Genomic DNA, 14,980 nt, shown 5'->3' with positions numbered 1-14,980 from the left:
TACATTTAGATATAATCACTGCTATGGACATGAATAGCTTGTCATAGTTAGATAAAAATGTGAAACATCTATTTGTTTTTACTGCAGTTGCTACATACATTGTTTGACTTAAATTAATATGTAGCCATTGATTCTTGAAGAATATTTAACTTACCTACACTGAACAAAAATAAAGGCAATATGCAGCAATTAACAATTTCACTGATTTTAATCATTATTCGGCAATCATCATTAATTAAGAAAAAGACACCACTGTCGAACAGATAAAAATGTTGTTGATCTTTAGGACATTTATCCTATAGCTGCCATTTCCATTACACATGTTGCAATGCTTCTTTTTTTCGACGTTGCTTTTGTGTAACAAACGTGGGAACCTGCCAATAGACCTGGTATAAGCCAAAACACCTCAAAACAAGACAAGGTATCAAGAACAAGTGTGAAATGAAATGTGAAATGGCTAGCTAGTTAGCGGGTACGCGCTAGTAGCATTTCAATCAGTTACGTCACTTGCTCTGAGACTTTAAGTAGGGTTGCTCCTTGCTCTGCAAGGGCCGCGGCCTTTGTGGAGCGATGGGTAACGACCGTGCTTCGTGGGCGACCGTTGGGTCCCTGGCAGAGGGTCCCTGGCTCGCGCAAGTGTCGGGGCGAGGGGACGGTTTAAAGTTATACTGTTACATTTCCATGTACAAATGGCACAAATCTCATTCAAGTCATGGTACCGATATTTGCCATTTTCGCACACCATGTCCACATCATCCGAACGTATCTAGAATTCACTGTGAAGCTCAACAAAGTCACTTATAGATATGAACATGATGCGCGAAAATGGCTAATATCGGTACCATGACTTGAATGAGATTTGTGCCCCAAATGCTAAAACAGGATTTGGAAACAGTGCCAGGGAAACTAAACCAAAGCATGGCTTTGTGTAATATATTGTACATAGACTGCATACACCGTAAGGAAACCAATATGTAATTGTGTATTTTGGGTGAACTATCCCTTTCATATATAGCTCAAGTTCAGTGGTCACAAGAAATCCATCGAAAGCCTATGAAAAGTCTAGCTACGGTAGCTAGCTACTTGCCCCTTGTACAGTATTCACCCATAGCAACTGCCAGGGTGAGCCAGAAAATAATCGAACTACGTGTAGCTTGATGGAGCAAGTACCACCAGAGATATTAGAAAAGGAGTAGATAAGAATCACAGCAGAAATTACTGGTGCAACGTATGAAGCTCCGCCAGGCAGACTGTCGACCAATCGCGTTCACGTCGTCATGCAATCCCGTCTAAAAGTCAGGGTAACCTGCCCATTTTCCTCATAAGTACGTGATTTCACGGTTTCAAAGCTATACGATATTCCAGAAATCAAGTTAATCTTACATCTAGGAAATATTCGCAATGTTGTAGTTTTTGTTAATGTAATTCATGCCAAGTGTTTGAGTTGGCACTCAATTGACTACCATTCATTACTTGAAGAACATCCTTGTCCCAAAATAGCCTAGAATGCACTTGCACAATGCAAGTACTTCTTGACTGCAGTGTGCAATTACCGCAAGGCTCCATGTGGGCGGAGTCAAAGTTTGGCCCCGCCCACCTTTTGGCCATCAAAGATTTGACAGTCACACACTGAATGCAGACACGTTAGCGCAAGAAACACGTTGAATACAAACGTATTGGAAGATCGTAAGAAATATGAAGTGGTACCAGCAGCTGTGTTGTAATACTTTTTTTGCCTCATGCTACTGATATTGTTGCAGTGAACAACGGACTTGTTATGCAAGTCATGTACTGGTAAAAATTGTGGTGATAAATGTTATCACTAATTATATTATTTCATTGAGCATATACACACCCAGTTACTACCAATCCTGATTTATTTCCTTTCCTTTCCTCGTGAGAATGGAGACAGACTATACCATATAGACATACTGAATGTGCTTTGTACATTAAGTTATACCAGCTCCAGTAAAATAGATCAGAGACTCGGGTGACTTCTACATCATCTTTACTAAACAACACAATTAACAAAGCAGACAAAAACAAGGTTTGACCACACCTCAAAAATGGCTTCACTCCTGCTACTCAAGAGGCAAAGAGTCATTTCCTTGACGACTGCCTCCACATAAATCTCATAATCTCTCTGTAACATGAATGGTTCCTTGAGGACAATATTTTCCTCTTCATCCTGGCCATCGTACAACCGTAGTTCTTTAAAAGGTTGTAATGCAGTCTTCCCCATCCACCCCAATTACACTAGGGAGGGAAACAGTGCCTTTAAATGTTCAGAGTTCGCACCACCTTGCTGCCTCTAGGGTGTCCCTTAGAAGAACAGCTGCTTCCTTGAAGAAAAAGGAAGAATAAATATTAAGAGTAGTGCCTCATTGGGTGAGCAAGTCAAATTACACCCCACTTCCACAATACCACCATGCAAACAAAAGCCACTATTACTAAAGGGGTTTTCAGTGATATAACTACTCAAGTCATCACAACTATAATATCTTGCCATGCATCAAGCCTATGGGCATTACACACAGACTACGTACCCAGTTCACAGCTCCCAGTGCATTTTGTTTTCAGTATCGTCTAGAAAGAAAACAGATTGTGGTCATTAAGTAATGTAAGGGAACCTCTAGGGATGTGTGTACAAGAATGTACCTTACTTTAGCTAAGAGCCAATACAGTACCTGATCCTATAGAGCTGGATGCTGATGTGACGTCTTCTACATCACCCTGAAATGGGGGGGGGGGGGGTTACATCTTTAAACATTGGTTTAAGATTACCACTCATCATATGACAACTACCTGTAGTGTTTTGTTTTCACTGCCTTTTTTGATCTTTCAACCTCTCTTCTTCAGACCTCAGTCAGTGAATGACATACATTCAATATGAACATATATTCAGGTCAGTCTGGCTACAGCGAAGCCTTTGTTTTTAAGGATGCAAATTAAAACACGTTTCTAATGTTACAGCATAGGAAAGTTCTACAGGAGAACCAAGCACCACCATAGGAAAACATGCAGCAAATTAGGCTTTGAAAAAATAAAATTAAAACAGATGGGGATCCCAAAAAACATATCCATTAGTGATGAGAATTTCATAATTTATACATACCTCAGTGAAATCACACTGTGCTTCCATTGCAATGTACAGAGCTTACTGTAAGTTAAGAGTAGGTTGTTAAGTTTGATAGTTATAACAATAAATAATACACCCCCTCAAGAAATCACTGCATGTCACACCAGCATCCAGCTCTGCAGGAGTTTGATGTATGAATTGTGTAAAAACTGTAGGAAATAGGTCCCAAAGTGTCAAGAATAATAAACAAGAAAAAGTATGAGCAATAACAATAGTGTGTTTTACATGCTTGCAAGCACAGAAATAACACATTTTCATATATTGTTATAACAGAAAATAGGACTAACATAAAACTGAATAGCCAGCATCTTACCATCAAAACAAACACCCCACGGTTGTTTGAGAAACCTTGCTTTGGTAGGCCCTGCTGTGTGAACAAGGTACAATTTTCAATAAAGGAATGACAAATGGTACAGTTCAGTGGAACAATTTAAAGGACTATCTAACCTGAACATCATCCACACCAAAAGCCCTCCAAGGTTCAGGGAACAAGATCCAAGCAATATTTCTGTGAACACAGTGTGTGTGAAAGTAAAGAAAAAGTACAATTCAGCAGCTTTTTAATACTCTAGCATGCATAACAGGTTTGAACACAGTTGGAACTGAATTAGCCAAAGTATTTTTTCACAACATTTATTGGTGTTGCTGGACCAGAAAATGTATTTGACTGCAAACACACCATTTCTCACAATGCACTCACATGCCAAAAATCTTTCCTTGGATACAGTTTCAAAGCAATGTGTATGCTTTCTTCGTAAATGTGTTTTGAAGTTTCTTTTTTTTTCTTCAGTTTGCAGTGTGGACAAGTTAAAATGACTTTTCATGTATGTTGGGACCAGGTGATTTCATTATTGTATATACACTGTGTAGGCTGTGTAGACTCACTATGTGTAATTAAGGGAATGGCATCAACGATACACATTTGGAGCCAGCCAAACACAACAACGCATACATTGAAGAAACACAGGAAAAATCAACGATCAAATCGATTACATAACTGTACATGTAAACCTAGGCTTATTGCTCAAGTAGGTCCAAATTTGTCCAAATAAGATTCCCTCATTGTAGAGCAATTAGCTAGCTCACGTGCAAATGGGTGCTAATTAACGCTATGCTAAAATCGGTGCGGTAGTTGGTCATATAAAGATATACCACTACACTGGTATAACATGAATATTACAAAGTACATTATGCATAATGACAGTCGCACTTACTTCCATGGTTTATATTTTTTTTCATGTAGGTTAAGTTCGATTAAGATTCGTTGACGTTTACCTCAATTTGGGTAACCTTGAAGGAGATGGGAAGGGTTCGGTTGAAACGCGTTTGACTCCGCCCACATTGAGACCGGACCCGACGTTTGACTCCGCCCACATTGAGCCCGGCCCGGAACTGCACAGGGGCTTCTCACACAATGGGCGTTAATACGATTCCACTGGAGGTTCCTATCTCCTCAAAAGTATCTATGGTGCCACCAGGAAGCAAGCTGTTTAGCTAAGAGTGTGTAACGTTAGCGTCTTTCACGTGCATCAGGAGGAGTTGGATTTGGAAATAACCATGTCACCTTTGCTACATTGAAGAATCCTTTGATTGCCGGTGGGTATTTTTAGGACACCACTCAGTACTGTCAACGTAATCCAATGTTACCGCTAGCAAGCTACTTTATCGTGATGCTAACTAACAAGCCACATCGTCAATAACGACATAAGCTAGGTAGTAAACACATTAGTAATGGCAGCATATGTGCTGGTGAGTTTGTGACTATTAGATGCAATCGCAAAACAGGTAAGCAGGTAGCTATCAAACGTTAGCTAGTTAACAAAGTAATATAATCCGAGGGCATATCAGATAGTTAGATCAACATCACACTAGCTAGGTATCTAACGTGTTCCCTAGTTACACCAGACTCTGCCGGCTAGCTAGTTAACTGTTACTATACTGAACAAAAATTATAAACGCAACATGGAAAGTGTTGGTCCCATGTTTCATGAGCTGTAATAAAAGATCCAAGAAATGTTCCATATGCACAAAAGCTTATTTCTCTGAATTGTTGTGCACAAATTTGTTTACGTCCCAGTTAGTGATCATTTCTCCTTTGCCAAGATAATCCATCCACCTGACAGGTGTGGCATTTCAAGAAGATTATTAAACAGCATGATCGTTACACAAGTGCCACTTGTGCTGGGAACAATAAAAGGCCACTGAAATGTGCAGTTTTGTCACACAACACAGATGTCTCAAGCTTTGAGGGGGTGTGCAATTGGCATGCTGACTGCAGGAATGGCCACCAAAGCTGTTTCCAGAGAATTTAATGTTCATTTTCTGCCATACGCCTCCTCCAGCGTTGTTTTAGAGAATTTGTCAGTACGTCCAACCGGACTCGCAACCGCAGACCACGTGTAACCACGCCAGCCCAGGACCTCCACATCTGGTTTCTTCACCTGCGGGATTGTCTGAGACCAGCCACCCGGACAGCTGATGAAACGGAGGAGTATTTCTGTCTGAAAGGAAGCTCTTTTGTGGGGGAAATGGCTCCCCAGTGGGTGGGCCTATACTTAACTGACTTGCCTAGTTAAATAAAAAAGGTCTAATAAGAAATAAAACCCTCCCAGGCCCAACCAAAATAGTTGAAATTGTTGCATTTATATTTTTGTTCGGTATACCTTGTATCAGCTGATGCCCAAGGAAAAGTGTTACACTGTTAACCTTGGTTAACACTGACAATATTAGAAGAATATACTGTTATGTAAGTTACCCTATTGCTCAGTTGCAAAATCTGAATAGTCAAGAATCGGTTTTCACTAGCCCTTGATCATGACTGTTCCATTATATTACATTTAAGAGTTAATGGACAAAGGCGTTTTCATGATGTCTGAGGCTGTTTTGGGCCCTCGGTGAGTCCCAAAAAAAGACAATCAGAAAATATAAAGTGTAATATTGTGCACATGCTAGGCAGGGATGGTAGGGGGACTCACAACTCATAAACGCATCATATTTTGTCTATGTAGAGTAAGATGATGGCAAGGATCTTCAACTAGTAGGCATAAACCACCTGAGTACTGATATTCATTAGATTTAGTACTATCATTAGTACTGATATTCATTAGATTTTTCTTGAAGGTTGGGTGATTTTGATTAATATTAGTATTTCCTGTAGAGCCTTGGTGTGTAGTGGTAACTTCCTGGCACGTGCCACATACAACTTTCCACCAGAGAACAGGGATCAATCACTGGTTCAACCCTTCCTGCTCTTTCTAGCATTTGCCTATCTCCCTATCTAATTTCATTACTGTCTGAGTAGTGTCAAACCACCCAAACAATGTTTACATACTTTAAATGTCATCCCCCAAAAATGTCTAAGTAACAAAGTTGTTGAATTTTGAGTGTTCATTTCATGTTCAAAGTATCCTGAATACACCTGACCTGTGGTTAGAATTATTTTTATTTTTCACCCTGGTCATAAGCCTAAGCCATGTCAAAATATGTAGAATTGCAGGTAATTAGCTTTTTTTTTTTTTTTCATACATCACTGGTCATATTCCTGCAATGTAGGTCAAGTAACTGAAAGTACAAACATTTAGTATGCATGGAAAGGGTACACCCTGATAGTCTTCAGCCACATTACCTTGTATACACGCTATGTTTAGCTAGCTCAGCGTTCATAGAAATAGGAAAATACGTTTGAATTTTCTTCACCTGTGTCTTTTTTCAAAAAGACAAACTCAATAATGTGAAAGCCCTGATTACTAAGGTTGTATTAAGATGTCAGGCGTGAAAATCCATTCAGCCATTTTGGCACAGTGACTCACTACCCAAACCAGATGCAACTGGTTTCAAGTGGCCAAGAGACTTTGTGATCTCCTACTGCTGTCTAGTGGACGAACTGGGAACCGGACAGCGGATATATTTACAATCAATGGATAGGTAGACTTCAGCTTTCTCCTCATATGTTTATCATTCCTGTAAGATGAAAAAGGTATGGCACGCTGCACAAGCCCTGCACTTTTAAAATGGCTGTGTTCCAATGGGAATTTGGAGCAAGCCTTTTTCAACAGCAATTTGTGACATATTTTATCTCAAACCTAGACTTTCAAATCACTTATTCGCCAATATGGGAGAATTGGGGGAACCCCCACTAAAACTGTTAAATGCTGCGCTACTGCTAAATGCAAATAGGGGAAACACTGGTAGTTCAATTTCGCATGTGGTTTCTTTCTTGCAGATGATCGTAACCCAAAACCACATGAGAGAAGAAACTGATAACTGATAAAGCTATTGTCTGCCCTTGAGGAATCCTCTTAGTAGAAAAATCTAGTCGTATACTGAAATATGCAAGCTTACCTACCTACCCATGTATCTTCCTGATGGGGGGTAATGCTACTTCTGTGTACGAAAATACAGTACTACTTTAAAATTCTGGATTCATAGCTTAGGCCTACTTGTGTTGATCAGATCATCACTCAATATAACATTTAAATCTACATCAGTAGTCTAGAAACTCTTCCACCATTTTGTTTCAGTCAAATACACTATATTTCTCACATTTCTGACAGGGTTAGTTAGATCAGCTTCCTGTCAAGATGTTTTCAGCTTTGAAGAAGTTAGTTGGTTCTGAACCAGGCCAGCCGAGAGACAAGAGCATCCCTGCTGGCATGCAGTCCATGAACCAGAGTTTACAGAGACGCTTTGCCAAAGGAGTACAATACAACAGTAAGTGATGCATATTTTGTTACGCTCATAGCAATATGTATTATAGAATATAGGCTACTGTACATATATTTAGAGGCAGGCTAGTCTTACTTTGTTTCGTTATTTCTTCCAAGTGAAAATAGTTATCCGCGGAGACCGAAATACTGGCAAGAGCACTCTATGGCATCGACTTCAAGGAAAGAAATTCACGGATGACTACATACCCACTCAAGAGATCCAGGCAACCAGCATCCATTGGAACTACAAAAGTAAGAGAATTGGGCTCTTTACTTACACACATTGTAACGGTTTTGACTTGAGGTTATTTCTAGGGGTGCCAGGTAGGTTGAGCCTACCAGAGAAAACATTGGTTTCTCCTTTTAGTTTGGGAGGGAATGAGTCCCATCTGGTCCGTCAAGTCACACCAATACAAAGGACTTATTAAAAGTAAGGATGGAAATATACTTTTCATAAACCCCTTAAAACATTGGAAAGAACTTCAAACAAGTGTATTCTTTTGCGTGGTTGTATTAACAACATAAATGATCACACACACCCACACTCAACAATATAACAAATCAATGCACTTATGATCATTTAGAAATGTCCTGTACCTCGGGCATAAAAAGAGTCCAGCCCGGTAAATAAGTTCAGTGACTCAAGTGACCTTAGTCACGCAACGTTTGTCTGTAGTGTAGAACCAGTATATTCATACACTCAAAATCACACTTATTTTGCAACACAAATATAAAGCGTATCAAAGATGAACCAAAGAATAATACGTCCTCACAACTACATAAATCACAGTATACATCACCCAAACAAATGAAATACCGTGTACAAAAAGTTGTAGTCAGTTGGTCAGTCAGACAATCCGCCAACAGATCTCCAGCGGAGAAAAGGCCACGAAAACCAACGGAGAGTTGTAGTCCACAGACGCACAGAGTGGATCCAATCCTGGGTAAACTCGTTTTAAGGCTACAAAACCCACTGTAAGGCAACAAACAAACGTAATAGCGAAGCTTCATGAACTGAAGGTAGTACACATCCTCATTCATGTCTCAATCACAACTACCTTTTTGCGCAGCTGATGCTGGCTATTTAATGGGGAATTAAAGGGGAAGCGCCCTATTAGAAGGAGAAGCACTGAGACGGTTCAGAAATATTCAGGGCCGTCACACACCCCCTCCCCTGGAAAAAGCCGACCATTGCCCGGGAAGGCACATCTTGGTCGGGGAAACCGAGAAAGGTCTCCTCATCACTTTCCTCTACAAAAATATTCATTACTTTTTGGCGCTCACGCTCCTCAACTGAGGGGTCACAGGCATTAAGGCGTGAGACTTCTGGGTCTGGGAATCCGAGAAAAGTCTCCTCACTTTCCTCTTCAAAGATATCCAGGACCTTGCGGCGCTCAATCTCCTCCAATTCCTCAGCCGAGGGGTAACAGGCCTTAAGGCGTGAGACATGGACAACGCGCATATCTTCACCTGTGTCCTCTTTCACCACTCGGTAGTTCAAAGGGCCCATCTGCTCCACAATCCTATATGGTCCTTGCCATTTAGGAGCGAGCTTGGCCGAGAAGAATTGTTCAGCTTTCGAGTAAGGATGAGAGCGAAGCCACACCCGATCACGAAGCTGGAACTGCATGTCTCGTCTGTTCTTATCATAATTTCTCTTCTGCTTGAGTCGAGCCTGGATCATGTTCTTCGAGACAAGAGCTCTCAAGTCGTGGAGATGGACTACCTGGTCATAGCAAGCAGCGTCTGGAGTAAGCTGCTGGGGCTGTAGCACCATATCCAAGGGTCCTCGGAGGGGACGACTTAGGTTCAGCTCGGCAGGTGTGACTCCAGTGGATTCTTGCACAGCAGAATTCAGGGCAAATCGAAACTCGTGAAGGTGCTTGTCCCAGTGTTTGTGCTGGGTTCCTACATAGGAAGCAACCATCGTCTTCAAGGTTCGATTTACTCTCTCAGTGAGGTTGGTCTGTGGGTGATAGGCCGTGGTCAACTTCTGTCTCAGGTTCCATCTTTGGCAGGTCTCCTCAAAGAGATCAGAGACAAATTGGGAACCTCGATCAGACAGGATGTAATCAGGCACTCCCCAGCGAGTCAGGATCTCTTTCGTAAGGATGTTAGAGACTGTCCTTGCTGTGGCCTGACGCAGGGCAAAGAGCTCCACCCACTTGGAATAGTAATCAACAAAAACAAGCATGTACACATTCTGCTTGGAGCTTCTAGGAAATGGACCCATCAAATCCACTCCTAACATTTCCCAAGGTCGGGTAACCACCGTTTGCTGCAACTTGCCAGCAGGTTTTCTACCTTCTGGTTTGTACATTTGACAAACCTGGCAGTTTCGGATGTGTGACATCACATCCATGCTCAGATGTGGCCAGTACAGTAATGCTTGCAAACGTTTGTAGGTTTTGAACCTGCCCAAATGACCAGCTAATGGGTCTTCATGGAAATGTTGAAGCAGTTGAAGGCGTAGAGTTTTAGGTATGTACATTTGGTAGAGTGTTCTGTGAGGTAGTTGTACAACTCGGTAGACTTTGTCTTCAATGATGGTCAGCTTTGTGGTAGGGTTGACCATCTTTTCTCCATCTTCTAGGATAGTCTGGTACAAAGCCTGTACTTCTGGATCATCCTGTTGGGCTTTCCAAATGACCTCATCAGAGATGGGAAAGTCAGTTTTGGGTGAGTCTCGACTGCTAGACAGGACAGTAGCACATGTAAGATGAGGGCCACCATTATCACAAGCAGGAGCTCTGGATAAGGCATCTGGAACAGTGTTGTATTTTCCTTTCCTGTATTCTACTGCAAAGGTGAACTCTTGTAACCGTAGAGCCCATCTGATGAGCCTGGTGCTTGGTTTGTTGGTCTTGAACACCCACACAAGGGAGGAATGGTCAGTGACCACAGTGAAGTGTCTTCCCTCCAGGTAGCACCTCCACTTTTCCAAAGCCCAGACAACTGCAAGGCACTCTTGCTCGGTTGTTGAGTAGTTCCGTTCTGCTCCATTCAATGTCCGACTGGCAAACGCTAGCACTTCTTCAGTACCAAGTCCAGTCTGTTGGACTAGGACAGCACCAAGTCCAACATCACTTGCATCAGTGTAAACAACAAAAGGGCAATCAAAGTTGGGATGACCCAAAATGGGAGGTGTGACGAGGTGTCGTTTCAGGGTTTCAAAGGAGGTCTGGCACTCTGCCGTCCATCGGAATTTCGCTCCTTTTCGCTTCAACGCGTTGAGGGGTTCTGCCACCTGGGAGAAGTTCCACACAAACCGATGGTACCATCCAGCCATCCCAAGGAACCGTTGAAGGGCCTTGAGTGTGGTTGGCACAGGGAAGTCTTGTACAGCCTTGGTCTTTTCAGGATCCACATGAATGCCGTCAAAAGACACAATATGGCCAAGGAACTTCAGGGAGGTTTGGCAGAAGTTGCTCTTCTTCATATTCAATGTCAGACCAGCTTCTCTTAGCTTGTCCAACACTGCTTGAAGATCTTGAAAGTGTTGCTCTCTGTTCTGGGAGTAGATAATTATATCGTCCAGGTAGACGAAACATATCTTCCCTTTGAGCTCACCTAACGCAATCTCCATGAGTCTTTGGAAAGTGGCAGGTGCATTCTTTAATCCAAAAGGCATCACCTTAAATGAAAACAAGCCCTCAGCACAGACAAAAGCAGTCTTGTCCTTGCTTTCCTGGTCCATCTCAACCTGCCAATAGCCACTATTGAGGTCAAGGGTAGTGAACACAACAGCGCCAGACAATGACTCCAGGATCTCGTGGATGGTGGGAAGAGGATAGGCATCAGTCTGGGAAACATTGTTGGTCTTCCTATAGTCCACACAAAATCTAAGACCACCGGTCTTTTTTGGAATGAGGACAACAGGAGCAGCCCAGGGAGAGGAGGAACGTTCTATTATATCTTGTGTCAACATATCATTAATGAGTCCCTTTTGGATTATTAGCTTCGCTGGGGACAAACGATATGGCTTTTGCTTGATTGGCATTTCCTGTGTAAGGAATATTTTGTGCTTCAGGAGTCCGGTGCGTCCTAGCTTTGAAGTACACACATCAGCATTATTCTGCAGCTGTTCCAACAGCCTTAACTCCTCTGGCTGTTCCAGCTGAGCTCTTCTTACAGCCTGTAAAAGGAGATCATCAGAAGGATTACCCAGGGTTAGTGGTACCGGAGCAACGGCAGAGAAGACTGCCACATTTGGACCCCAATCATGTAACTTTGTAGCTTCTGATTGGAAGAAATGCTTCTTGCTCGGATTGTTTGGAAACCAGTAGCAATTGTGTGCGATATCAATCTGGACACCACTGAAGTACATGAAATCAATTCCCAACACGACAGGAAAAGCAAGGTTCTTGGTTTGTAGGATAACCGAAGGAATCATATAGGAGCGGTTACACAGGCGGAACTCCACCTCACTCCATCCAAGTGGTCGTTTAGCCTCACCGTCAGCCAGATACAGTGGACCTTCTGTCCATGGCTTCAAGTTGTATTTTGGACCTTGAACCTCCTTCCACAGTTTCTCATTGAGCAGTGTGTAGGATGACCCGGTGTCCAGGATGGCTCTTCCTGTCCATGGGCCTATTGACAGGGGTAACACCAGCTGGTGCGGTATTAACTGAAAGGAAGGGGATGTCGGCGGAGGGGCGTAGGTAGTGACTCTTGAGGTTTCAGCTCTGGTCAAAGCACCCATAGTAGGATGGTCGTTCCTGCGAAGTGTGTTAGGTGTGTTGGCCTGTTGTGATTTGTGGTTTCTGGAAGGGTTTACTTGATACGGTCTTGGACATGTAGCTGAAGAATGTCCCTTTTGGCTACATCTCCAACAGAACATGGGAGGGGTCTTGGCTGGAGACTCTGGCTGTTGTTGATGGTCTGGCTTGGGTGTCTGTTTGGGTGTCTGTTTCTTTCTCTGCTCATATTGCTGTTGGCATTCTCTGTCCTTCTCGAACTGCTGTCCCAGTCGAACCAGTCCATCGACAGTGGTGACTCTTTCTCTGAGTTGACTGGCTAGTAGTGGGTTGATGTTCTTCAAGATCAACTTAATGACCTCTTCCTCCTCAATGCCAGGTTTCCACCTTCTGCACAGTGAGTGGTAACCGTATGCAAAGTCACGGATACTCTCTTTCTCTCTTTGCACTCGATTTCTGACTCTGTCTGCCAGCTCATCTGTGTAGTCCTCAGACAGAAATGCAGAGGAAAACTTGGCCTCAAAGTCAGCCCAGGAGGTAGTGGTGAGACGTGCCACATCCCACCAGTCTCGAGCTGTCCCATGCAACACATTCCTCAATGTGGCAAGGAGTTCTTCGTCAGCCAGGGGATTGAGGGCAAGAAAGTCATGACATCTTTCCAGATACATTAGCGGATCAGGACTGTCATCCTTTTTCCCAAAGGTGGGAAATTGCAATTTAATGGGCATCGCTCCCACATGACGTCTACTCAAATCACCATGAACAAAAGAGCTAGGAGGGATTGAGGAAGTAGAGGGTGAGGGAGTTATCGGACCATGAAAATGAACACCAGGATGCATGGTGGATTGCATCCTGCAAGGGGTGGCTGCAGCATGGCCTTGTCTTGGCTGTTCTGAGGTGCCCGCTTGGCCCTCAGTGGTCTGAACAGAAGTGGACACAAGAGAAGCTCTGTGCAAGGAGTTGTGCCTAATGGAGGCCATGTCAACAGACACATCATCCAACATTTTAACACAATTAGAGAGCGCTGTCTGCAAGTGGTCTACAGTGTTAACCAGGGGAGAAAATACAGAATTGACGTCCTTGAGGACCTCAGTGTGATGATGTTGCAGGCGCCACTGGAGAGTGGCAGTGAGTTGGCTTTGTTGGTAGTCAAACTGCCTGTCCATGGCACCAGTAATTTCCTGTCTTCTGTTCTCACTGAGCTCTGTCAGAGTGTGGGTTAGACTACTCAGGGAGTTTCTGAATTCCATGGTGCTCTGTTGTTGCTCTTCACTCAGACATTTGAATTTATGGTGGATTAGAGTTTGGAGATGTTGTTGAGTCTGACGAATATCAAGGATGTCACCTTGAAGTTGTAAGACTACAATCTCTGGAGATAAACCAGACAATGGAGGAAGGTTTGGCGTCAGAGGGAGGGCTAGCTCAGTACTTCCACACAGATCCATGTCAATAAGTGAGTTACTAGTTAGACCTGTGGCCTGTGGTCCAGACCGAGCATTCAGATTCCCAGGGCTCTGGCCCAAATCAACTCCTTTATTTCCATTCACATTATGATTTGTATTGTTGGCTTGGTAGTCAGAATGACCCTGTGTATTCCCATTGACAGGTATGATATGGATGAGCACATTTTCTTGGAGTGAATCCATTGTTTTAATTACACACAAAAGATTTGCTTTGGTTAGTTCTCAATGTTGAGGTCCCATCTGGGGTGCCATTTTTTATGTAACGGTTTTGACTTGAGGTTATTTCTAGGGGTGCCAGGTAGGTTGAGCCTACCAGAGAAAACATTGGTTTCTCCTTTTAGTTTGGGAGGGAATGAGTCCCATCTGGTCCGTCAAGTCACACCAATACAAAGGACTTATTAAAAGTAAGGATGGAAATATACTTTTCATAAACCCCTTAAAACATTGGAAAGAACTTCAAACAAGTGTATTCTTTTGCGTGGTTGTATTAACAACATAAATGATCACACACACCCACACTCAACAATATAACAAATCAATGCACTTATGATCATTTAGAAATGTCCTGTACCTCGGGCATAAAAAGAGTCCAGCCCGGTAAATAAGTTCAGTGACTCAAGTGACCTTAGTCACGCAACGTTTGTCTGTAGTGTAGAACCAGTATATTCATACACTCAAAATCACACTTATTTTGCAACACAAATATAAAGCGTATCAAAGATGAACCAAAGAATAATACGTCCTCACAACTACATAAATCACAGTATACATCACCCAAACAAATGAAATACCGTGTACAAAAAGTTGTAGTCAGTTGGTCAGTCAGACAATCCGCCAACAGATCTCCAGCGGAGAAAAGGCCACGAAAACCAACGGAGAGTTGTAGTCCACAGACGCACAGAGTGGATCCAATCCTGGGTAAACTCGTTTTAAGGCTACAAAACCCACTGTAAGGCAACAAACAAACGTAATAGC

The 14,980-nt window shown here is 42.7% G+C and overlaps 1 protein-coding gene across 4 annotated transcripts in view; it reads left to right on the top strand.

Moving 5' to 3' along the window:
• The first annotated feature begins 4,646 nt into the window (after positions 1–4,646).
• Positions 4,647–14,980, top strand: part of LOC129853775 (rab-like protein 6) — a 38,655-nt gene continuing 28,321 nt past the window's right edge. For all 4 annotated transcript variants that reach the window (XM_055920168.1, XM_055920166.1, XM_055920167.1 and 1 more), the window contains exons 1-3: positions 4,647–4,735; positions 7,693–7,849; positions 7,963–8,097. In XM_055920168.1, the coding sequence (XP_055776143.1) occupies positions 7,720–7,849; positions 7,963–8,097 (265 nt within the window). In that variant the 5' untranslated portion in view covers positions 4,647–4,735; positions 7,693–7,719. The remainder of the gene's footprint in view (positions 4,736–7,692; positions 7,850–7,962; positions 8,098–14,980) is intronic.

The sequence above is a fragment of the Salvelinus fontinalis genome, chromosome 4, assembly GCF_029448725.1.
Source record: "Salvelinus fontinalis isolate EN_2023a chromosome 4, ASM2944872v1, whole genome shotgun sequence".
Lineage (NCBI taxonomy): Eukaryota > Metazoa > Chordata > Actinopteri > Salmoniformes > Salmonidae > Salvelinus > Salvelinus fontinalis.
The sequence above is the reverse complement of the archived record's forward strand: the minus strand, read 5'-3'. Positions and strand labels throughout refer to the sequence as shown.